The sequence below is a fragment of the Pseudophryne corroboree genome, chromosome 5 (genome assembly GCF_028390025.1).
Source record: "Pseudophryne corroboree isolate aPseCor3 chromosome 5, aPseCor3.hap2, whole genome shotgun sequence".
In the NCBI taxonomy this organism is placed as follows: domain Eukaryota; kingdom Metazoa; phylum Chordata; class Amphibia; order Anura; family Myobatrachidae; genus Pseudophryne; species Pseudophryne corroboree.
Genome location: NC_086448.1, coordinates 834,684,624 through 834,705,222, shown reverse-complemented (window position 1 = coordinate 834,705,222; position 20,599 = coordinate 834,684,624). Strand labels below are relative to the sequence as shown.

Genomic DNA, 20,599 nt, shown 5'->3' with positions numbered 1-20,599 from the left:
ATCTGGCACTATACTGGAGACATCTTGTGTATCTGGCTCTATACTGGAGACATTTTGTGTATCTGGCACTATACTGGAGACATTATGTGTATCTGGCACTATACTGGAGACATTATGTGTATCTGGCACTATACTGGAGACATTATGTGTATCTGGCACTATACTGGAGACATTGTGTGTATCTGACACTATACTGGAGACATTTTGTGTATCTGGCACTATACTGGAGACTTTGTGTGTATCTGGCACTATACTGGAGACATTATGTGTATCTGGCACTATACTGTAGACATTATGTGTATCTGGCACTATACTGTAGACATTATGTGTATCTGGCACTATACTGGAGACATTATGTGTATCTGGCACTATACTGGGGTCATTATGTGTATCTGGCACTATACTGGAGACATTATGTGTATCTGGCACTATACTGGGGTCATTATGTGTAGCTGGCACTATACTGGAGACATTGTGTGTATCTGGCACTATACTGGAGACATTGTGTGTATCTGGCACTATACTGGAGACATTATGTGTATCGCAGTGTTACAATGTAGCGCCTATGCGCTCCATTGTAACCAATGGTGGGAACTTTCTGCTCAGCGGTGACATCACTTTAGGTCAACCGCAGGGCAGAAAGTTCCCACCATTGGTTACAATGGAGCGCATAGGCGCTACATTGTAACACTGTGTGTGTTGCCTGTCATACAGTACAGGAGCACACAGCCGATCAGGAGAGTGCTACAACGTGGCGCTCCCTGATTGGCTGAAGAAACCCACTTAGACATCAGTCAGAGTGGGTTTCTGGCATTCGGGGAAAGGAGTCCCATGTGAAAACATGGGGCCCCTTTCAGTTCGTGGCTCGGCTTTCCGTTTTCTTATTTTATGCAAGTACGTGGATTACAAATGGATGCCCCGAGGAGCCTGGGACCCGCGATCTGGTGAGTAGAATTTATTCAACAGGTACCCCTTGGATTCTACTGGAGAAGAGGACCGACCTGCGTGTGAACATAAGGTAAGTATGTATGTATGTTTGTGTGCATGTATGTAATAAATCTTTACTTTCACGGTGTGTGTGTCTTGTCTTTTTTTGGGTATTTTTTTAGTAGTAGTACTACAGGTACCAGCGGGCCCGTTTTTCCGTCGCATGCTGGTACTTGTGGTTCTCCAAGTACCAGCATGCGGGGGAGGCTTGCTGGGCCTTGTAGTACTGCTACAAAAAACAATATCTTTTCATTATCACAAAAGGCTATCAGCCTCCCCATCCGCAGCCCATTGGATGGGGGGGGACAGCCTCGGGCTTCACCCCTGGCCCTTGGGTGGCTGGGGGGGGGGACCCCTTGATTGAAGGGGTCCCCACTCCCCCAGGGTACCCCGGCCAGGGGTGACTAGTTGGATTTTTGATGCCACGGCCGCAGGGCACTATATCAAAGTGACCCCCGGCTGTGGCATTATCTGTCCAGCTAGTGGAGCCCGGTGCTGGTTTTAAAAATACGGGGGACCCCTACTCTTTTTGTCCCCCGTATTTTTGGAACCAGGACCAGGCGCAGAGCCCGATGCTGGTTGCTTAAATATGGGGGAACCCCTGTCAATTTTCCCCCCATATTTCTGCAACCAGGATCGGCTCAAAGAGCCCGAGGCTGGTTATGCTTAGGAGGGGGGACCCCACGCAATTTATTTTAATAAAATAACAACTTTCCCACCCCTTCCCACTGATATACATGCACGGATCTCATGGATCCCTGCATGCCTATCCAATCACGGAAAAAAAAGCAGGTCTGTTTTTTTTTAGCACTTTTTTACGAGTTGTAATTTTTCACGGCAGTGTTTTTTTTTTTTTTGCTTTGCACTTCTTAGTAAATTACCGAGATTCATACTTAAACAGCCGCGTTTTGACCGATGGTGTATTCATTCGTAATTTTTTTCTTGGACTTGCAAAAAATTACGAATGCCCTCATCACTGCCGTGATTATTGCTTAGTAAATTACCGAGATGACACTTTGATGAAAAAACGGCATCTCGGTCAAAATCGGGATCTTAGTAAATTTACCCCATTGTGTGTATCTGACACTATACTGGAGACATTATGTGCATCTGGCACTATACTGGAGACATTATGTGTATCTGACACTATACTGGAGACATTATGTGTATCTGACACTATACTGGAGACATTATGTGTATCTGGCACTATACTGGTGACATTATGTGTATCTGGCACTATACTGGAGACATTATGTGTATCTGGCACTATACTGGAGACATTATGTGTATCTGGCACTATACTGGAGACATTATGTGTATCTGGCACTATACTGGAGACATTATGTGTAGCTGGCATTATACTGGAGACATTATGTGCATCTGGCACTGTACTGGAGACATTATGTGTATATGGCACTATACTGGAGACATTATGTGTATCTGGCACTATACTGGAGACATTATGTGTAGCTGGCATTATACTGGAGACATTATGTGCATCTGGCACTATACTGGAGACATTATGTGCATCTGGCACTGTACTGGAGACATTATGTGTATCTGGCACTATACTGGAGACATTGTGTGTATCTGGCACTATACTGGAGACATTGTGTGTATCTGGCACTATACTGGAGACATTATGTGCATCTGACACTATACTGGAGACATTATGTGTATCTGCCACTATACTGGAGACATTATGTGTATCTGACACTATACTGGTGACATTATGTGTATCTGGCACTATACTGGAGACATTATGTGTATCTGGCACTATACTGGAGACATTATGTGCATCTGGCACTGTACTGGAGACATTATGTGTATCTGGCACTATACTGGAGACATTATGTGTATCTGGCACTATACTGGAGACTTTATGTGTAGCTGGCATTATACTGGAGACATTATGTGCATCTGGCACTATACTGGAGACATTATGTGCATCTGGCACTATACTGGAGACATTATGTGTATCTGACACTATACTGGAGACATTATGTGTATCTGGCACTATACTGGAGACATTATGTGTATCTGGCACTATACTGGTGACATTATGTGTATCTGGCACTATACTGGAGACATTATGTGTATCTGGCACTATACTGGAGACATTATGTGTATCTGGCACTATACTGGAGACATTGTGTGTATCTGGCACTATACTGGAGACATTTTGTGTATCTGGCACTATACTGGAGACATTATGTGTATCTGGCACTATACTGGAGACATTATGTGTATGTGGCACTATACTGGAGACATTGTGTGTATCTGGTACTATACTGGAGACATTGGCCCTCATTCCGAGTTGATCGGTCGCAAGGCAAATTTAGCAGAGTTACACACGCTAAGCCGCCGCCTACTGGGAGTGTATCTTAGCATCTTAAAATTGCGACCGATGTATTCGCAATATTGCGATCACAAACTACTTAGCAGTTTTAGAGTAGCTCCACACTTACTCTGCCTGTGCGATCAGTTCAGTGCTTGTCGTTCCTGGTTTGACGTCACAAACACACCCAGCGTTCGCCCAACCACTCCCCCGTTTCTCCGGCCACTCCTGCGTTTTTTCCGGAAACGGTAGCGTTTTCAGCCACACGCCCATAAAACGCCGTGTTTCCGCCCAGTAACACCCATTTCCTGTCAATCACATTACGATCGCCGGAGCGATGAAAAAGCCGTGAGTAAAAATACTTTCTTCATAGCAAAGATACTTGGCGCAGTCGCAGTGCGAATATTGCGCATGCGCACTAAGCGGAATTTCACTGCGATGCGATGAAAAATACCGAGCGAACGACTCGGAATGAGGGCCCTTATGTGTATCTGGCACTATACTGGAGACATTATGTGTATCTGGCACTATACTGGAGACATTATGTGTATCTGGCACTATACTGGAGACATTATGTGTATCTGGCACTATACTGGAGACATTGTGTGTATCTGGCACTATACTGGAGACATTATGTGCATCTGACACTATACTGGAGACATTATGTGTATCTGGCACTATACTGGAGACATTATGTGCATCTGGCACTGTACTGGAGACATTATGTGTATCTGGCACTATACTGGAGACATTATGTGTATCTGGCACTATACTGGAGACATTATGTGTAGCTGGCATTATACTGGAGACATTATGTGCATCTGGCACTATACTGGAGACATTATGTGCATCTGGCACTATACTGGAGACATTGTATCTGGCACTATACTGGAGACATTATGTGTATCTGGCACTATACTGGAGACATTATGTGTATCTGACACTATACTGGAGACATTGGGGTAAATTTACTAAGGTGGGAGATTTTTAGAACTGGTGATGTTGCCCATAGCAACCAATCAGATTATATCTATTATTTGCTCGAAGCAGCTAGATAAATGGTAAGTAGAATCTGATTGGTTGCCATGGGCATCACCAGTTCTAAAAATCTCCCACCTTAGTAAATTTAACCCAATATGTGTATCCGGTACTATACTGGAGACATTACATGTATCTGGCACTTTACTGGAGACATTATGTGTATCTGGCACTATACTGGAGACATGTGTATCTGGCACTATACTGGAGACATTATGTGTATCTGACACTATACTGGAGACATTATGTGTAACTGACACTATACTGGAGACATTATGTGTATCTGACACTATACTGGAGACATTATGTGTATCTGGCACTATACTGGAGACATTATGTGCATCTGGCACTATACTGGAGACATTATGTGTATCTGACACTATACTGGAGATATTATGTGTATCTGGTACTATACTGGAGACATTACATGTATCTGGCACTATACTGGAGACATGTGTATCTGGCACTATACTGGAGACATTATGTGTATCTGACACTATACTGGAGACATTATGTGTATCTGACACTATACTGGAGACATTATGTGTATCTGACACTATACTGGAGACATTATGTGTATCTGACACTATACTGGAGACATTATGTGTATCTGGCACTATACTGGAGACATTATGTGCATCTGGCACTATACTGGAGACATTATGTGTATCTGACACTATCCTGGAGACATTATGTGTATCTGACACTATACTGGAGACATTATGTGTATCTGGCACTATACTGGTGACATGTGTATCTGGCACTATACTGGAGACATTATGTGTATCTGGCACTATACTGGAGACATTATGTGTATCTGGCACTATACTGGAGACATTGTGTGTATCTGGCACTATACTGGAGACATTTTGTGTATCTGGCACTATACTGGAGACATTTTGTGTATCTGGCACTATACTGGAGACATTATGTGTATCTGGCACTATACTGGAGACATTATGTGTATCTGGCACTATACTGGAGACATTATGTGTATCTGGCACTATACTGGAGACATTATGTGTATCTGACACTGTACTGGAGACATTATGTGTATCTGACACTATACTGGAGACATTATGTGTATCTGACACTGTACTGGAGACATTATGTGTATCTGGCACTATACTGGAGACATTATGTGTATCTGGCACTATACTGGTGACATTATGTGTATCTGGCACTATACTGGAGACATTATGTGTATCTGGCACTATACTGGAGACATTATGTGTATCTGGCACTATACTGGAGACATTGTGTGTATCTGGCACTATACTGGAGACATTTTGTGTATCTGGCTCTATACTGGAGACATTTTGTGTATCTGGCACTATACTGGAGACATTATGTGTATCTGGCACTATACTGGAGACATTATGTGTATCTGGCACTATACTGGAGACATTATGTGTATCTGGCACTATATTGGAGACATTGTGTGTATCTGACACTATACTGGAGACATTTTGTGTATCTGGCACTATACTGGAGACTTTGTGTGTATCTGGCACTATACTGGAGACATTATGTGTATCTGGCACTATACTGTAGACATTATGTGTATCTGGCACTATACTGTAGACATTATGTGTATCTGGCACTATACTGGAGACATTATGTGTATCTGGCACTATACTGGGGTCATTATGTGTATCTGGCACTATACTGGAGACATTATGTGTATCTGGCACTATACTGGGGTCATTATGTGTAGCTGGCACTATACTGGAGACATTGTGTGTATCTGGCACTATACTGGAGACATTGTGTGTATCTGGCACTATACTGGAGACATTATGTGTATCTGGCACTGTACTGGAGACATTGTGTGTATCTGGCACTGTACTGGAGACGTTGTGTGTATCTGGCACTATACTGGAGACATTATGTGTATCTGACACTATACTGGAGACATTATGTGTAGCTGGCACTATACTGGAGACATTATGTGTATCTGACACTATACTGGAGACATTATGTGTATCTGGCACTATACTGGAGAGATTATGTGTATCTGGCACTATACTGGAGACATTATGTGTATCTGGCACTATACTGGAGACATTGTGTGTATCTGACACTATACTGGAGACATTATGTGTATCTGGCACTGTACTGGAGACATTATGTGTATCTGGCACTGTACTGGAGACATTATGTGTATCTGACACTGTACTGGAGACATTATGTGTATCTGACACTATACTGGAGACATTATGTGTATCTGACACTGTACTGGAGACATTATGTGTATCTGACACTATACTGGAGACATTATGTGTATCTGGCACTATACTGGTGACATTATGTGTATCTGGCACTATACTGGAGACATTATGTGTATCTGGCACTATACTGGAGACATTATGTGTATCTGGCACTATACTGGAGACATTGTGTGTATCTGGCACTATACTGGAGACATTTTGTGTATCTGGCTCTATACTGGAGACATTTTGTGTATCTGGCACTATACTGGAGACATTATGTGTATCTGGCACTATACTGGAGACATTATGTGTATCTGGCACTATACTGGAGACATTATGTGTATCTGGCACTATACTGGAGACATTGTGTGTATCTGACACTATACTGGAGACATTTTGTGTATCTGGCACTATACTGGAGACTTTGTGTGTATCTGGCACTATACTGGAGACATTATGTGTATCTGGCACTATACTGTAGACATTATGTGTATCTGGCACTATACTGTAGACATTATGTGTATCTGGCACTATACTGGAGACATTATGTGTATCTGGCACTATACTGGGGTCATTATGTGTATCTGGCACTATACTGGAGACATTATGTGTATCTGGCACTATACTGGGGTCATTATGTGTAGCTGGCACTATACTGGAGACATTGTGTGTATCTGGCGCTATACTGGAGACATTGTGTGTATCTGGCACTATACTGGAGACATTATGTGTATCTGGCACTGTACTGGAGACATTGTGTGTATCTGGCACTGTACTGGAGACGTTGTGTGTATCTGGCACTATACTGGAGACATTATGTGTATCTGACACTATACTGGAGACATTATGTGTATCTGGCACTATACTGGAGAGATTATGTGTATCTGGCACTATACTGGAGACATTGTGTGTATCTGACACTATACTGGAGACATTATGTGTATCTGGCACTGTACTGGAGACATTATGTGTATCTGGCACTATACTGGTGACATTATGTGTATCTGGCACTATACTGGAGACATTATGTGTATCTGGCACTATACTGGAGACATTATGTGTATCTGGCACTATACTGGAGACATTATGTGTATCTGGCACTATACTGGAGACATTATGTGTAGCTGGCATTATACTGGAGACATTATGTGCATCTGGCACTGTACTGGAGACATTATGTGTATATGGCACTATACTGGAGACATTATGTGTATCTGGCACTATACTGGAGACATTATGTGTAGCTGGCATTATACTGGAGACATTATGTGCATCTGGCACTATACTGGAGACATTATGTGCATCTGGCACTGTACTGGAGACATTATGTGTATCTGGCACTATACTGGAGACATTGTGTGTATCTGGCACTATACTGGAGACATTGTGTGTATCTGGCACTATACTGGAGACATTATGTGCATCTGACACTATACTGGAGACATTATGTGTATCTGCCACTATACTGGAGACATTATGTGTATCTGACACTATACTGGTGACATTATGTGTATCTGGCACTATACTGGAGACATTATGTGTATCTGGCACTATACTGGAGACATTATGTGCATCTGGCACTGTACTGGAGACATTATGTGTATCTGGCACTATACTGGAGACATTATGTGTATCTGGCACTATACTGGAGACTTTATGTGTAGCTGGCATTATACTGGAGACATTATGTGCATCTGGCACTATACTGGAGACATTATGTGCATCTGGCACTATACTGGAGACATTATGTGTATCTGACACTATACTGGAGACATTATGTGTATCTGGCACTATACTGGAGACATTATGTGTATCTGGCACTATATTGGTGACATTATGTGTATCTGGCACTATACTGGAGACATTATGTGTATCTGGCACTATACTGGAGACATTATGTGTATCTGGCACTATACTGGAGACATTGTGTGTATTTGGCACTATACTGGAGACATTTTGTGTATCTGGCACTATACTGGAGACATTATGTGTATCTGGCACTATACTGGAGACATTATGTGTATGTGGCACTATACTGGAGACATTGTGTGTATCTGGTACTATACTGGAGACATTGGCCCTCATTCCGAGTTGATCGGTCGCAAGGCGAATTTAGCAGAGTTACACACGCTAAGCCGCCGCCTACTGGGAGTGTATCTTAGCATCTTAAAATTGCGACCGATGTATTCGCAATATTGCGATCACAAACTACTTAGCAGTTTTAGAGTAGCTCCACACTTACTCTGCCTGTGCGATCAGTTCAGTGCTTGTCGTTCCTGGTTTGACGTCACAAACACACCCAGCGTTCGCCCAACCACTCCCCCGTTTCTCCGGCCACTCCTGCGTTTTTTCCGGAAACGGTAGCGTTTTCAGCCACACGCCCATAAAACGCCGTGTTTCCGCCCAGTAACACCCATTTCCTGTCAATCACATTACGATCGCCGGAGCGATGAAAAAGCCGTGAGTAAAAATACTTTCTTCATAGCAAAGATACTTGGCGCAGTCGCAGTGCGAATATTGCGCATGCGCACTATGCGGAATTTCACTGCGATGCGATGAAAAATACCGAGCGAACGACTCGGAATGAGGGCCCTTATGTGTATCTGGCACTATACTGGAGACATTATGTGTATCTGGCACTATACTGGAGACATTATGTGTATCTGGCACTATACTGGAGACATTATGTGTATCTGGCACTATACTGGAGACATTGTGTGTATCTGGCACTATACTGGAGACATTATGTGCATCTGACACTATACTGGAGACATTATGTGTATCTGGCACTATACTGGAGACATTATGTGCATCTGGCACTGTACTGGAGACATTATGTGTATCTGGCACTATACTGGAGACATTATGTGTATCTGGCACTATACTGGAGACATTATGTGTAGCTGGCATTATACTGGAGACATTATGTGCATCTGGCACTATACTGGAGACATTATGTGCATCTGGCACTATACTGGAGACATTGTATCTGGCACTATACTGGAGACATTATGTGTATCTGGCACTATACTGGAGACATTATGTGTATCTGACACTATACTGGAGACATTGGGGTAAATTTACTAAGGTGGGAGATTTTTAGAACTGGTGATGTTGCCCATAGCAACCAATCAGATTATATCTATTATTTGCTCGAAGCAGCTAGATAAATGGTAAGTAGAATCTGATTGGTTGCCATGGGCATCACCAGTTCTAAAAATCTCCCACCTTAGTAAATTTAACCCAATATGTGTATCCGGTACTATACTGGAGACATTACATGTATCTGGCACTTTACTGGAGACATTATGTGTATCTGGCACTATACTGGAGACATGTGTATCTGGCACTATACTGGAGACATTATGTGTATCTGACACTATACTGGAGACATTATGTGTAACTGACACTATACTGGAGACATTATGTGTATCTGACACTATACTGGAGACATTATGTGTATCTGGCACTATACTGGAGACATTATGTGCATCTGGCACTATACTGGAGACATTATGTGTATCTGACACTATACTGGAGATATTATGTGTATCTGGTACTATACTGGAGACATTACATGTATCTGGCACTATACTGGAGACATGTGTATCTGGCACTATACTGGAGACATTATGTGTATCTGACACTATACTGGAGACATTATGTGTATCTGACACTATACTGGAGACATTATGTGTATCTGACACTATACTGGAGACATTATGTGTATCTGACACTATACTGGAGACATTATGTGTATCTGGCACTATACTGGAGACATTATGTGCATCTGGCACTATACTGGAGACATTATGTGTATCTGACACTATACTGGAGACATTATGTGTATCTGACACTATACTGGAGACATTATGTGTATCTGGCACTATACTGGTGACATGTGTATCTGGCACTATACTGGAGACATTATGTGTATCTGGCACTATACTGGAGACATTATGTGTATCTGGCACTATACTGGAGACATTGTGTGTATCTGGCACTATACTGGAGACATTTTGTGTATCTGGCACTATACTGGAGACATTTTGTGTATCTGGCACTATACTGGAGACATTATGTGTATCTGGCACTATACTGGATACATTATGTGTATCTGGCACTATACTGGAGACATTATGTGTATCTGGCACTATACTGGAGACATTATGTGTATCTGGCACTGTACTGGAGACATTATGTGTATCTGGCACTGTACTGGAGACATTATGTGTATCTGACACTGTACTGGAGACATTATGTGTATCTGACACTATACTGGAGACATTATGTGTATCTGACACTGTACTGGAGACATTATGTGTATCTGGCACTATACTGGAGACATTATGTGTATCTGGCACTATACTGGTGACATTGGCCCTCATTCCGAGTTGATCGCTAAGAGTCATCGCATCGCAAATGTCCGAAATGTAAGTATCTGCGCATGCGCAAATGCGTGATTACGCATGCGCGACGACATACGTACGACAACTGTGCAAAATTACTTAGGAAAAAAAAAGCCGTAACTGCCAAACGAAAACGAGGAGTGGCGTGGGCGTGGCGGAGGCGAGACTTCGCAATGCTCCGACATGGGCGTGAAAGTGGGCGTACTGTGTGGGAGTATGCAACTAGCACTGGGCGTGGTTTTCGCAAATAAACATTGTCGCTGTTAAAACTAACATAGGAAACCGTAGCAACATTCACGCAGCAGCAGAGTAGGTCTGCAGTTACTCTACATTTGCGAAGTACTGGTACAAGTGTGTATGCAGTAATTAGCAGTTAATTGGAGAGCACATTCATCTGATGTCCAATTACTTGTTAATTACTGAGCACATGAAAGTTACCAACCACCAATTGACTGAACACACATTACATGTTTATTCTACTCACATATTAATCTCACACACTGTCAAATAAGGTTGTTATTTGTGTTTACCTTGGTGTGTAAGCATTTTGTAGAAATGTTTTAATGTGTGTTAGACTACTAAATACAAACAAGTTACATTTTTAGATAAAGTTAGAGAATTCTGCTACATTCTTATCAATTAACCAACACCCACATAATGCAGCATACACTATGATTTAGTTTGAAAAGTCACAATAATATATGTTTATAATATCTGTCAATGTTTTCAATGATGTCATGTTGACCAAAGATATTTAATCAAGTTGTCGTGTCTGTTTTATTAATATGGACATTAAAGTGTGGTGCAAAGCATACCTTTTTTTTAAAAATATTTATAATTTTAAGGAGAATTAGCAGATTGGTCATCAAGTGTCTATATGTTGACCTAATCTTTTGGTAACTAAGATTTTGCTAATGCATTACCTTCAAGAAATTGCACACATTTGTATTTTTTATTTTTTATTACGGTAATAATATTACACAACATTTAAACATGGCTCCACATGAGTCTCACAGGCAGAGATAGACCAAGCACCAAGCAGATGGCACTGACAATAATTATATAGCAGAACTCAGTACTCTGCAAATTTCTGCTTCTGACAAAAGTATCTTTTAAATGCATAAATTAAACATATTACACACCCTGCCACACACAAATTTGATACCAAATGAAAAAGAATTAGTATCCACCACACAAACACAACAATACACAGCACACTAGTGAGAGGAAGATGGCTCTGTTGTTTGTTCAAAGAAACTCACAGGCTACAATTCCTCCAAACAGAAAAAAGACATTTCACTAAGAGGGAGTGATCCATTCTGGCCACACAAGCCAACTCCAAAATAACATAGAGGCAACTACAAAAACATGGGTGCTGCCCATCTGGAGAGACATCACTTTCTTCTTTTTCTCCCCGCCTGAGGCTGATCTTCTTTGCTTGGTCTGCGGAGTGACCTTCGTTGGGCCTGCCCAGTGGCCTGTTCTTCCTGGGCAGGGGCAGGGTAGGGAGCCGATGTGGTTGGCTCTCTGCCACTGTGGGCAAGGGAGACAGCGATGGCCTGGAGCCCTTGCAAGATGTTATTTGCAAGGCTTTGGTTTGAGGAGGCCAGTTGTTCTTGGGCCTGCCTGATCTCTGCCAGACCTTGGCAGAGTTGAGCAACACCTTGCTCAACACAGGTTCGGATCTCAGTGAGCCGGACAGCTATCTGGCTTACCTCCCGGATGACCCCGTCTTGAAATGTGTTTAGGCTCTCACCATACCTAGCAATTTCAAGCAGGATCTCCGGGATAGCAGAGGGTTGGGTGGGGGGGGGCCAGTAGGAACCTGCATAGGTGGGTTTTGTTGGCCCACACTGCCAGACCCACTAGGTCCCTCCACCTCAGCCTCAACCACATAACCGGCCTGTGACTCAAACTGTTCACCACCCTGTGCTGTGTTTTGTGCCAAGCAAATAGAAGAATGTGTGGGGAAAAAGTTGGAGTATAAATTAGTTAAAGATTCTAAATACAGTTCAAATTACAGACAAATAAATGTGTAAACTTACCTTCCAAGTCATGTCCCGTCAGAATCTCAGGCAGGTCCGTGTCCATATGAGACACCCCTTGGCCCTCCTCATAACTGACACAGTCCATCGCCATCTCCTCCAAGTCAGTATACTCCACAGCGACAGGTGGTCCACCCCCTGTAGCCCTTGAGGCATTCCACTCCGCAGCCCTCTTTGCCTTCAGGCGGGATTTGAAGTCGGCCCACCTACATATGTATTGTGAAAGAGGGACAAAGTTGAGTATTATTATTGGTTGTAGAAAATATATAGCACACATGTTCTGCTTGTGTTTGCTAGACAGAACATGATATGTAACTATATTTTTTGATCAACTTAGCACAGAAAATGGATTGTCAAGATGCACTTACCGTCGTCTCACTTCCTGTGATGTTCTGACGACAGAGCCAACTTCATTCACAGATTTTGTGATGTCTCTCCAGATGCGTTCTTTTGAAGCAGCACCCATGTTTTTTGGCCCTCTATGTATTTTGGCCATGGCCTGCGTGACCAAGACACGCAACTCCCTCTTAGTGAATGCAGGCTGTCTTTTTTTCCGTCTGGAGGTAGCCTGTGAGGTTTCTTCTGGTTGGTCATCTCCATCTTCCTCCTCACTAGCAGCTTCTGTCTGCTGTGTTTGTGTGGCTAAAGTCAATTCTCCCTCAGTTTGCTCACTATGTGTGTGTGGCAGGGTATCCCCACTCAATTGTTGAGGTTCAGAAGCAGAAATTTGCAGAGTACTAGGTCCTGCCTCAACATCCGCAGAGGCGGATTCTAACAAGCGCCTTTGCCACTCTAAGCGTTGTTTCTGCAATGCCATCTGCTGCTCTGCAATGCGGTCTAGCTCTGCTGCGATTTGCTCACGAGAAGCCATGTTTGTGATGTGTGTATGCCGAGGTGTGTGCGCTTATATACCTACGTGCGAATCGTTAATTCACACAGGTGTACACTATTAATCTGGTGAATGATTGCACTGCTTATTTAAGGGCCGAGTTTGCACGCTGTGAGTGTAGGTAGTTTGGAGTTTCATTTGTTTGTTGGCTTGTGCGTGAAGGTGCTAGTGGAATTTGCAGAGTGAGTAATTGTCAAGCATACCTTTGTCCTTTCGTTTGCGTTAGGAATATAGACAGTGTTGCATTTTTTATGCAATTTTTCGTTTGTGAGTATTGTGGAAATGTTATTGTTAATTTTTGGAAGTCAAAGTGTTTTATTAATGTTTTTTGGTTAAATTATTTAATCCCATATATATTTGGCAAGTCCATTTGTGAAAAAAAACCTGTGCTTATTATTTGTGACTATCATTTGTGTTCTCTTGTAGGTGCTTGTTTTTGGGTGATATAACCCTTTGATATTTCTTTCGATTGGTGTGCTAGGGAACACCAAGTTTTCATTTCTTTTTGAGCAGGTAAGTGTCCTTGGCCTGTATTGGTGGCTGTTTGTTTTAATGGTCTGTATGTTATTTGTGACTATCATTTGTGTTCTCTTGTAGGTGCTTGTTTTTGGGTGATATAACCCTTTGATATTTCTTTCGATTGGTGTGCTAGGGAACACCAAGTTTTCATTTCTTTTTGAGCAGGTAAGTGTCCTTGGCCTGTATTGGTGGCTGTTTGTTTTAATGGTCTGTATGTTATTTGTGACTATCATTTGTGTTCTCTTGTAGGTGCTTGTTTTTGGGTGATATAACCCTTTGATATTTCTTTCGATTGGTGTGCTAGGGAACACCAAGTTTTCATTTCTTTTTGAGCAGGTAAGTGTCCTTGGCCTGTATTGGTGGCTGTTTGTTTTAATGGTCTGTATGTTATTTGTGACTATCATTTGTGTTCTCTTGTAGGTGCTTGTTTTTGGGTGATATAACCCTTTGATATTTCTTTCGATTGGTGTGCTAGGGAACACCAAGTTTTCATTTCTTTTTGTGCAGGTAAGTGTCCTTGGCCTGTGTTGGTGCCTGTTTGTGTTTTTTAAAATTGTTGAGCTTATGTTTTTTTTCCTTTTGGCTAAACCAAATTTTTTTTTACCAGGATTGATCTGCAAAGTAGTGTTTGTCTTTCCTGGTCTAGCTACTAAATGCCTATTTTTTTTGGTTTGTGGTTTTTTATTGGTGTTTGTGAAGTTTTTTATGCAGAGAAATGTACCCAAAATTTTTTTTTGGGAATTGTAAAAATAACATATGTATTTTTAATTAAATTTGTTCTTTATTTTTTATTTGCAAAATTGTTTTACATTTTGGACATGAATTCAACACAGAAAAAATGTACGCTCCTGCAGTAAGTTGACACCACATTTGTCAAAGCATTTTATTGTAGTATATTTGACAAACTTTAGTTTTGTATTCTTCATCTTTGTTTTTTTTTTTAAAAGTGTGTGATGTCAATATATATTGCAGCAGAAGCCCTACCTCCCCAACCCACGCCAGCACTCCCACCCCAACCGCAAGCCCCACAACCACAGCCGGCTCCTCATCAACCAAGGCAACGGAGGCGTGCTAGGCCACCAATTTTCAGAACCCGTGTCCTACTTTTTGGGATGCCAGATGATGTGGTGGTGCGTAGATACCGGCTGCCACCACATCTAATCCTAGACACTCTCTCCATAATAGAGAGTGATCTGGAGTCTGAAATTCGGTATCCTACAGCAATACCACCATTGACACAATTCCTTGCAGTGTTACATTTTTTGGCTACAGCCTCATATCAGCATGTTGTGGGAGACCTGGTTGGCATGTCGCAGGGCCAGTTCAGTAAGGTCCTGCGGCGTGTCTGCCAGGCTTTCCTAAAGCGGGTGAAGCAGTTCATTGATATGCCTTTGGATGTTGGTGCCCTAGATGTGGTGAAGCGGCAATTTGCGGAAGGTGGTAGTCGCTTCCCACATGTTATTGGGGTTGTGGATGGCACACATGTTGCTATTCAGCCACCAAGACATAATGAAGAAATTTTTAGAAACAGGAAACTGTTTCATTCTCTGAATGTAATGGTTGTTTGTGGGCCATCCCTCCAGATCCTTTCCCTGAATGCAAAGTTTACTGGAAGTTCCCATGATGCATATGTCATTAGACAATCAGGGATATGGCAGAGATTAAGATCAAGTCAACGAGCAGACATGTGGTTATTGGGTGAGTTTTTGCTTTAATTTTTGAAACAAACAAAAATAACTTGACAAATATACTATTTTGAAATATTGGATTATCTACCAACAGGAGACCGTGGATATCCTTGCACCCCCTGGCTCATGACTCCTTACCGTAATCCCAGGCCAGGACCACAGATGGCATTTAACTCCGCGCTTACTGCCACTAGGCAGCTGGTGGAGCGCACAATTGGTGTCCTTAAAGGGCGGTTTCGTGTGCTCCACCGCACTGGTGGCGACATCATGTATTCGCCGGAGATGGCAAGTAAAATAGTGGTCCTGTGCGCAATACTACATAATATCGCGGTAAGGAGTAGTGTAGAGCTTCCTCAGGCAGAGGAATTGCCTGATGAGGAGCCAGGGGTTGGTCAACGCTTCGGTGGGGGGAGTGTGACACGGAGGGGGAGCCAAGTGAGGGCAAGAATTGTTGCAGAATATTTCAGGTATAGTGTTTTTATATTTTATATTTGCTGAAATAATACAACACAGTATGCTTATGTTTTTTAAACCATGATTGCATTTTGTATGATCTTGTAAAGTGATTGGGTAAGGCTTTTGTTGTGTTGGAATGGGTAATTGATTTTTTTAACAAAAACCGAAAACACGTTAAGCTTACAATGTTTATTTAGAAATTTAAATACTGTAATGTTAATAAATAGTGTCCTTATTTATTTTATATCCTCAAATCCTGATTATGTAACCAAACACACAAACAAATGATACTCAATGTTTCACACTTTGTGACTGTCCAGCTGAATGATCACACGAACTGTGGTGAGTACACAGATATGTATAGTAATTTTATCTAAAGTCTGTGTCTCTGTGTGTTGTTTTCTTAAATTTGTGTTCTAAACATTTTCGCTTCTGCTAATGCGAATTTCCGCTCGTGCCAAATAACACTCTGCTCTTCACAGCATTGCAAAGATCAATAAAGTTATTAGAAATGACAACATAGATTTTTGACCAATCACATGCTAACAGACACTATAAATATATGCCCAAATAAGGAAAACGCCATTGCCATGATGCGTGCAGCACCGTTCACCAGGCGGGAGCTCCGCGTGCTGGTTGCGGTGATGGACCGCCGCGTAGGCCGCGTTGGGCGCTTCATCCCCAATCGGGTGAAGCGCGAGGCCTACGCGGAGGTCCGCCGCCTGCTGCGGACTCGCGTCCGCAGCAGGCGGACAATCATCCAGCTAGAAAGGAGGTGGAGTGATCTCCGTAGGAGGACTCCAGATTTGTTGGCGGAGATCCACCAGCAAATTCGGGCTCTGCATACACGAAGTAAGTTACCTTACATAATGTTTTGGGTCAAAATTGTGCTAATGGGTGATTTACCAAGTTTAGGGCTTCCGGAATTTATGGTTCAATTGTTCAATACAATGTGCACTGCAGGGGAAGAATATGTAACATGTGCAGAGAGAGTAATTTTTGGGTGTGGTATGTTAAATCTGCATATAAATTTGCATTGTTAAAATAAAGCAGCATGTATTTACCCTGCCCATAATTACACAAACCAACAAAATCTAACTCTCTCTGCACATGTTATATCTGCCACCCCTGCAGTGCACATGCTTTTGGCCAATTGCAAACGAAAATCCTGCTGTAATCCCCTTGGAATTTCAATAATTTTACAGTAAATGGTAGGCTAATTGCAACCTGCTGTGTCCTTTTTTGGAAATTATGACACTGTGTGTGGTTAGGGAAAACAGTACTGACTGTAGCAAAGTAACACCAAACAAGTGCATGTTTCAAACAAATAAGAAGCAGGCAGGAAAAAGAACCAAAAAACTTGATCAGTGCTGGCTATATAATAAGGTTCCTGGAATAGTAATCTGGTGATGTTGCCTAGACCAATCACTATGACTCAATTGACTAGATGAAGGAATGAGCTTCAAAGTAAAAATTTGGACTCATTTTGTTTGCTGTGGCCAACATGAAGAGGATCTTAACATGTTTGCTTTGCTATTACAAAAAAAAAAGCATTTAACATTGAACAGAACATTGAGAAAAGAAATTGATTACTATGTAATTTCTCATGTTTACAAAATTTGTACACAATTATCATTCTAGGACAACAACAACGGCAAAACTCACCACCCCCTTCCCCTTCCCACTCCCCCTCACCTTCACACTCCCCCTCCCCTTCTCACTCCCCCTCCCCTTCTCACTCCCCCTCCCCTTCACAGTCCCCCTCAGCTTCCCAGTCCCCCTCAGCTTCCCAGTCCCCCTCAGCTTCCCAGTCCACCTCATCTTCCCAGTCCACCTCAGCTTCCCAGGCCCCATCAGCTTCCCTGGCCCACTCCACTTTCCATTCCCCTTCTCACCACACCTCTCCATCTCTTTCTGGGACCCCTTCTCCTCCTTCCCATACCCCTTCTCCTTCTAATTCTACATCCCAATCTGAACCCCCCACACCCTCTATTGCCTTAACTTTCTCTCCGCCCCCCTCGCCCTCTCAATCAGACCCCCCCTCTGAAATTGGCAACCAAATCCAGCCTCCTTCCCCCATCCAGCCTCCTGCCCCAATCCCTCCTCCTTCCCCAATCCCTCCTCCTTCCCCAATCCCTCCTCCTTCCCCAATCCCTCCTCCTTCCCCCATCCAGCCACCTTCCCCCATCCAGCCAACATCCCCACCCAGTGAATGGGCAGAGGAAGCCCCTGCAGACCGGTCCGGGAGTCTTGAGGTTGCCGTGGAAAGTAAGTTTTGTTTTATAATGAAAAAAATGATTACCCACTTACACTTACAATGTCAAAACATGCAGTGTTGTACTGTTTGAATTCTTGGACCCTGGACAAATATTTGAAAATTTCATCATGGTGTACATGTTGCCTTTACATATTTGTGAGTGTCATTATATGTACAGTGTGTATGTGTGCAATGTTTTGTGTGTCCACTCTAGGTTGACACTCATTAGGTAGCCAGGGTTGCCAGGAGAACAGGGTTTATATGTGTTAGTTTTTCTGGTAAACAGTTATACCTGAGTGGAGTTTAGTATGTTGTTTGCCTTTTACACTTGGGCCTGTGTAGTCTGAATATTTACACTTACAAATCACATGCTTCACTTTGTTATGCAGCCTAATGACACACTGTTTTTTTGTGTGAAAGTTACATTCTCAAAATTACTAATTGTTCTAGTCAAACCTGTTTGCACTTATTTAGTAAGGGCAGCTTTCAGGGAGTGTGGGAATGCTATGATATGTTGGCCTTCTGGAGATGTGGATATGCAGTGTGATGATGCAGGACCAACCCCCTAAAAATAAAATACAAATAAAACAACAAATGGGAATGAATGCCAACATGGTGTAACATTGACGAAGATGGTAGTTATCTTTAACATGGGATGTCGGACATAGCAACCAATAAGATTATACTTTAAAAATTGGGATCCACTTCTACAATATAATAATCATATTTTTGCTTGATTGCTATGGGCAACGTTCCATCTTAAATATAACTCACATAGTAGTAAATTTAACACATGGTCTGGAACACTTTAAAATCTGATAAAAAGGCTGAGTAGGCTTGTGTGTTCTGCTAATGATTGTACCATAAAACAGCCAGGATGTAGTAACTTTGCCATTAAAGCAGGCCTGTCCAAACTGCGGCACTCCAACTGTTGAGAAACTACACATCCCAGCATGCCCTGACACAGCTTTGCCATTCCCTGACCACAAAACTGTGTAAAGGCATGCTGGTATATGTAGTTTCACAACAGCTGGAGTCCAGCAGTTTGGACATGCCAGCATTTAAGTGTGCTTTGCGCCTTGCTTGGATAATAAGTAATGTAATTAAGTTATTAATGTTTGTGTTGCATCTTAATTTCAGATGTTGCAGTTGGAGATCCAACAAGTTTATCCGGGATTCTTTACACCATGCGCCTACACCTGCAAGGAATCATGAATTGTGTTGACCAATTGCAAAAATTTGCTTGATTTTTATTATTTGTTTTAAAAACAAAAAAAATTATTAACCAAAAATAAAATAAAAAAGTTGATTACAGTTAACCGGGTGTTGTGTTTATTAATGCAAAAAAGGATCAGCAGATTGGCAGGCAGAATTTGTTTGCAAAAAACATTACACACATCTAACGTTACATTTTTTAAAAAAAAACAGGAGATTATTGTGTTAAGAAACATGTAAAAACCTTCATTCACAAACAACACCTTTAAAAAAAAAAAAAAAGTGAAAAAAAAACAAAAAACTATTTTACACTTTTACATGTTGATGGGCAATTATGGCAACAAAGTGTTAATCTGGTTTTTTTTTCAGACTTAATTGTTTAGGAACATTATCAATCATTACACTAATTGGGTTCGTAATTGAAAAGGGCTTGTGGACTTTAAAAGGAAAGGTGTAATTTCACTTAATAGCCAAAAAAAACATTTTTGTGCGTTTTACCTTAAAAGTGTGCACTTTTACGGTAAAATGTGTAAATCTACTCAAAC

General features: G+C 42.0%; 1 protein-coding gene across 1 annotated transcript; it reads left to right on the top strand.

Annotated features, from left to right (window-relative positions):
• The first annotated feature begins 14,349 nt into the window (after nt 1-14,349).
• LOC134928630 (putative nuclease HARBI1) lies at nt 14,350-20,089 on the top strand. The gene is made up of 8 exons (XM_063924558.1): nt 14,350-14,774; nt 14,859-14,945; nt 15,272-15,291; nt 15,386-16,136; nt 16,221-16,593; nt 16,903-16,924; nt 18,224-18,850; nt 19,980-20,089. The coding sequence occupies exons 3-6, from the start codon at nt 15,277-15,279 to the stop codon at nt 16,904-16,906; spliced, it is 1,143 nt and encodes a 380-aa protein (XP_063780628.1). The 5' UTR covers nt 14,350-14,774; nt 14,859-14,945; nt 15,272-15,276; the 3' UTR covers nt 16,907-16,924; nt 18,224-18,850; nt 19,980-20,089.
• The last annotated feature ends 510 nt before the right edge of the window (nt 20,090-20,599 follow it).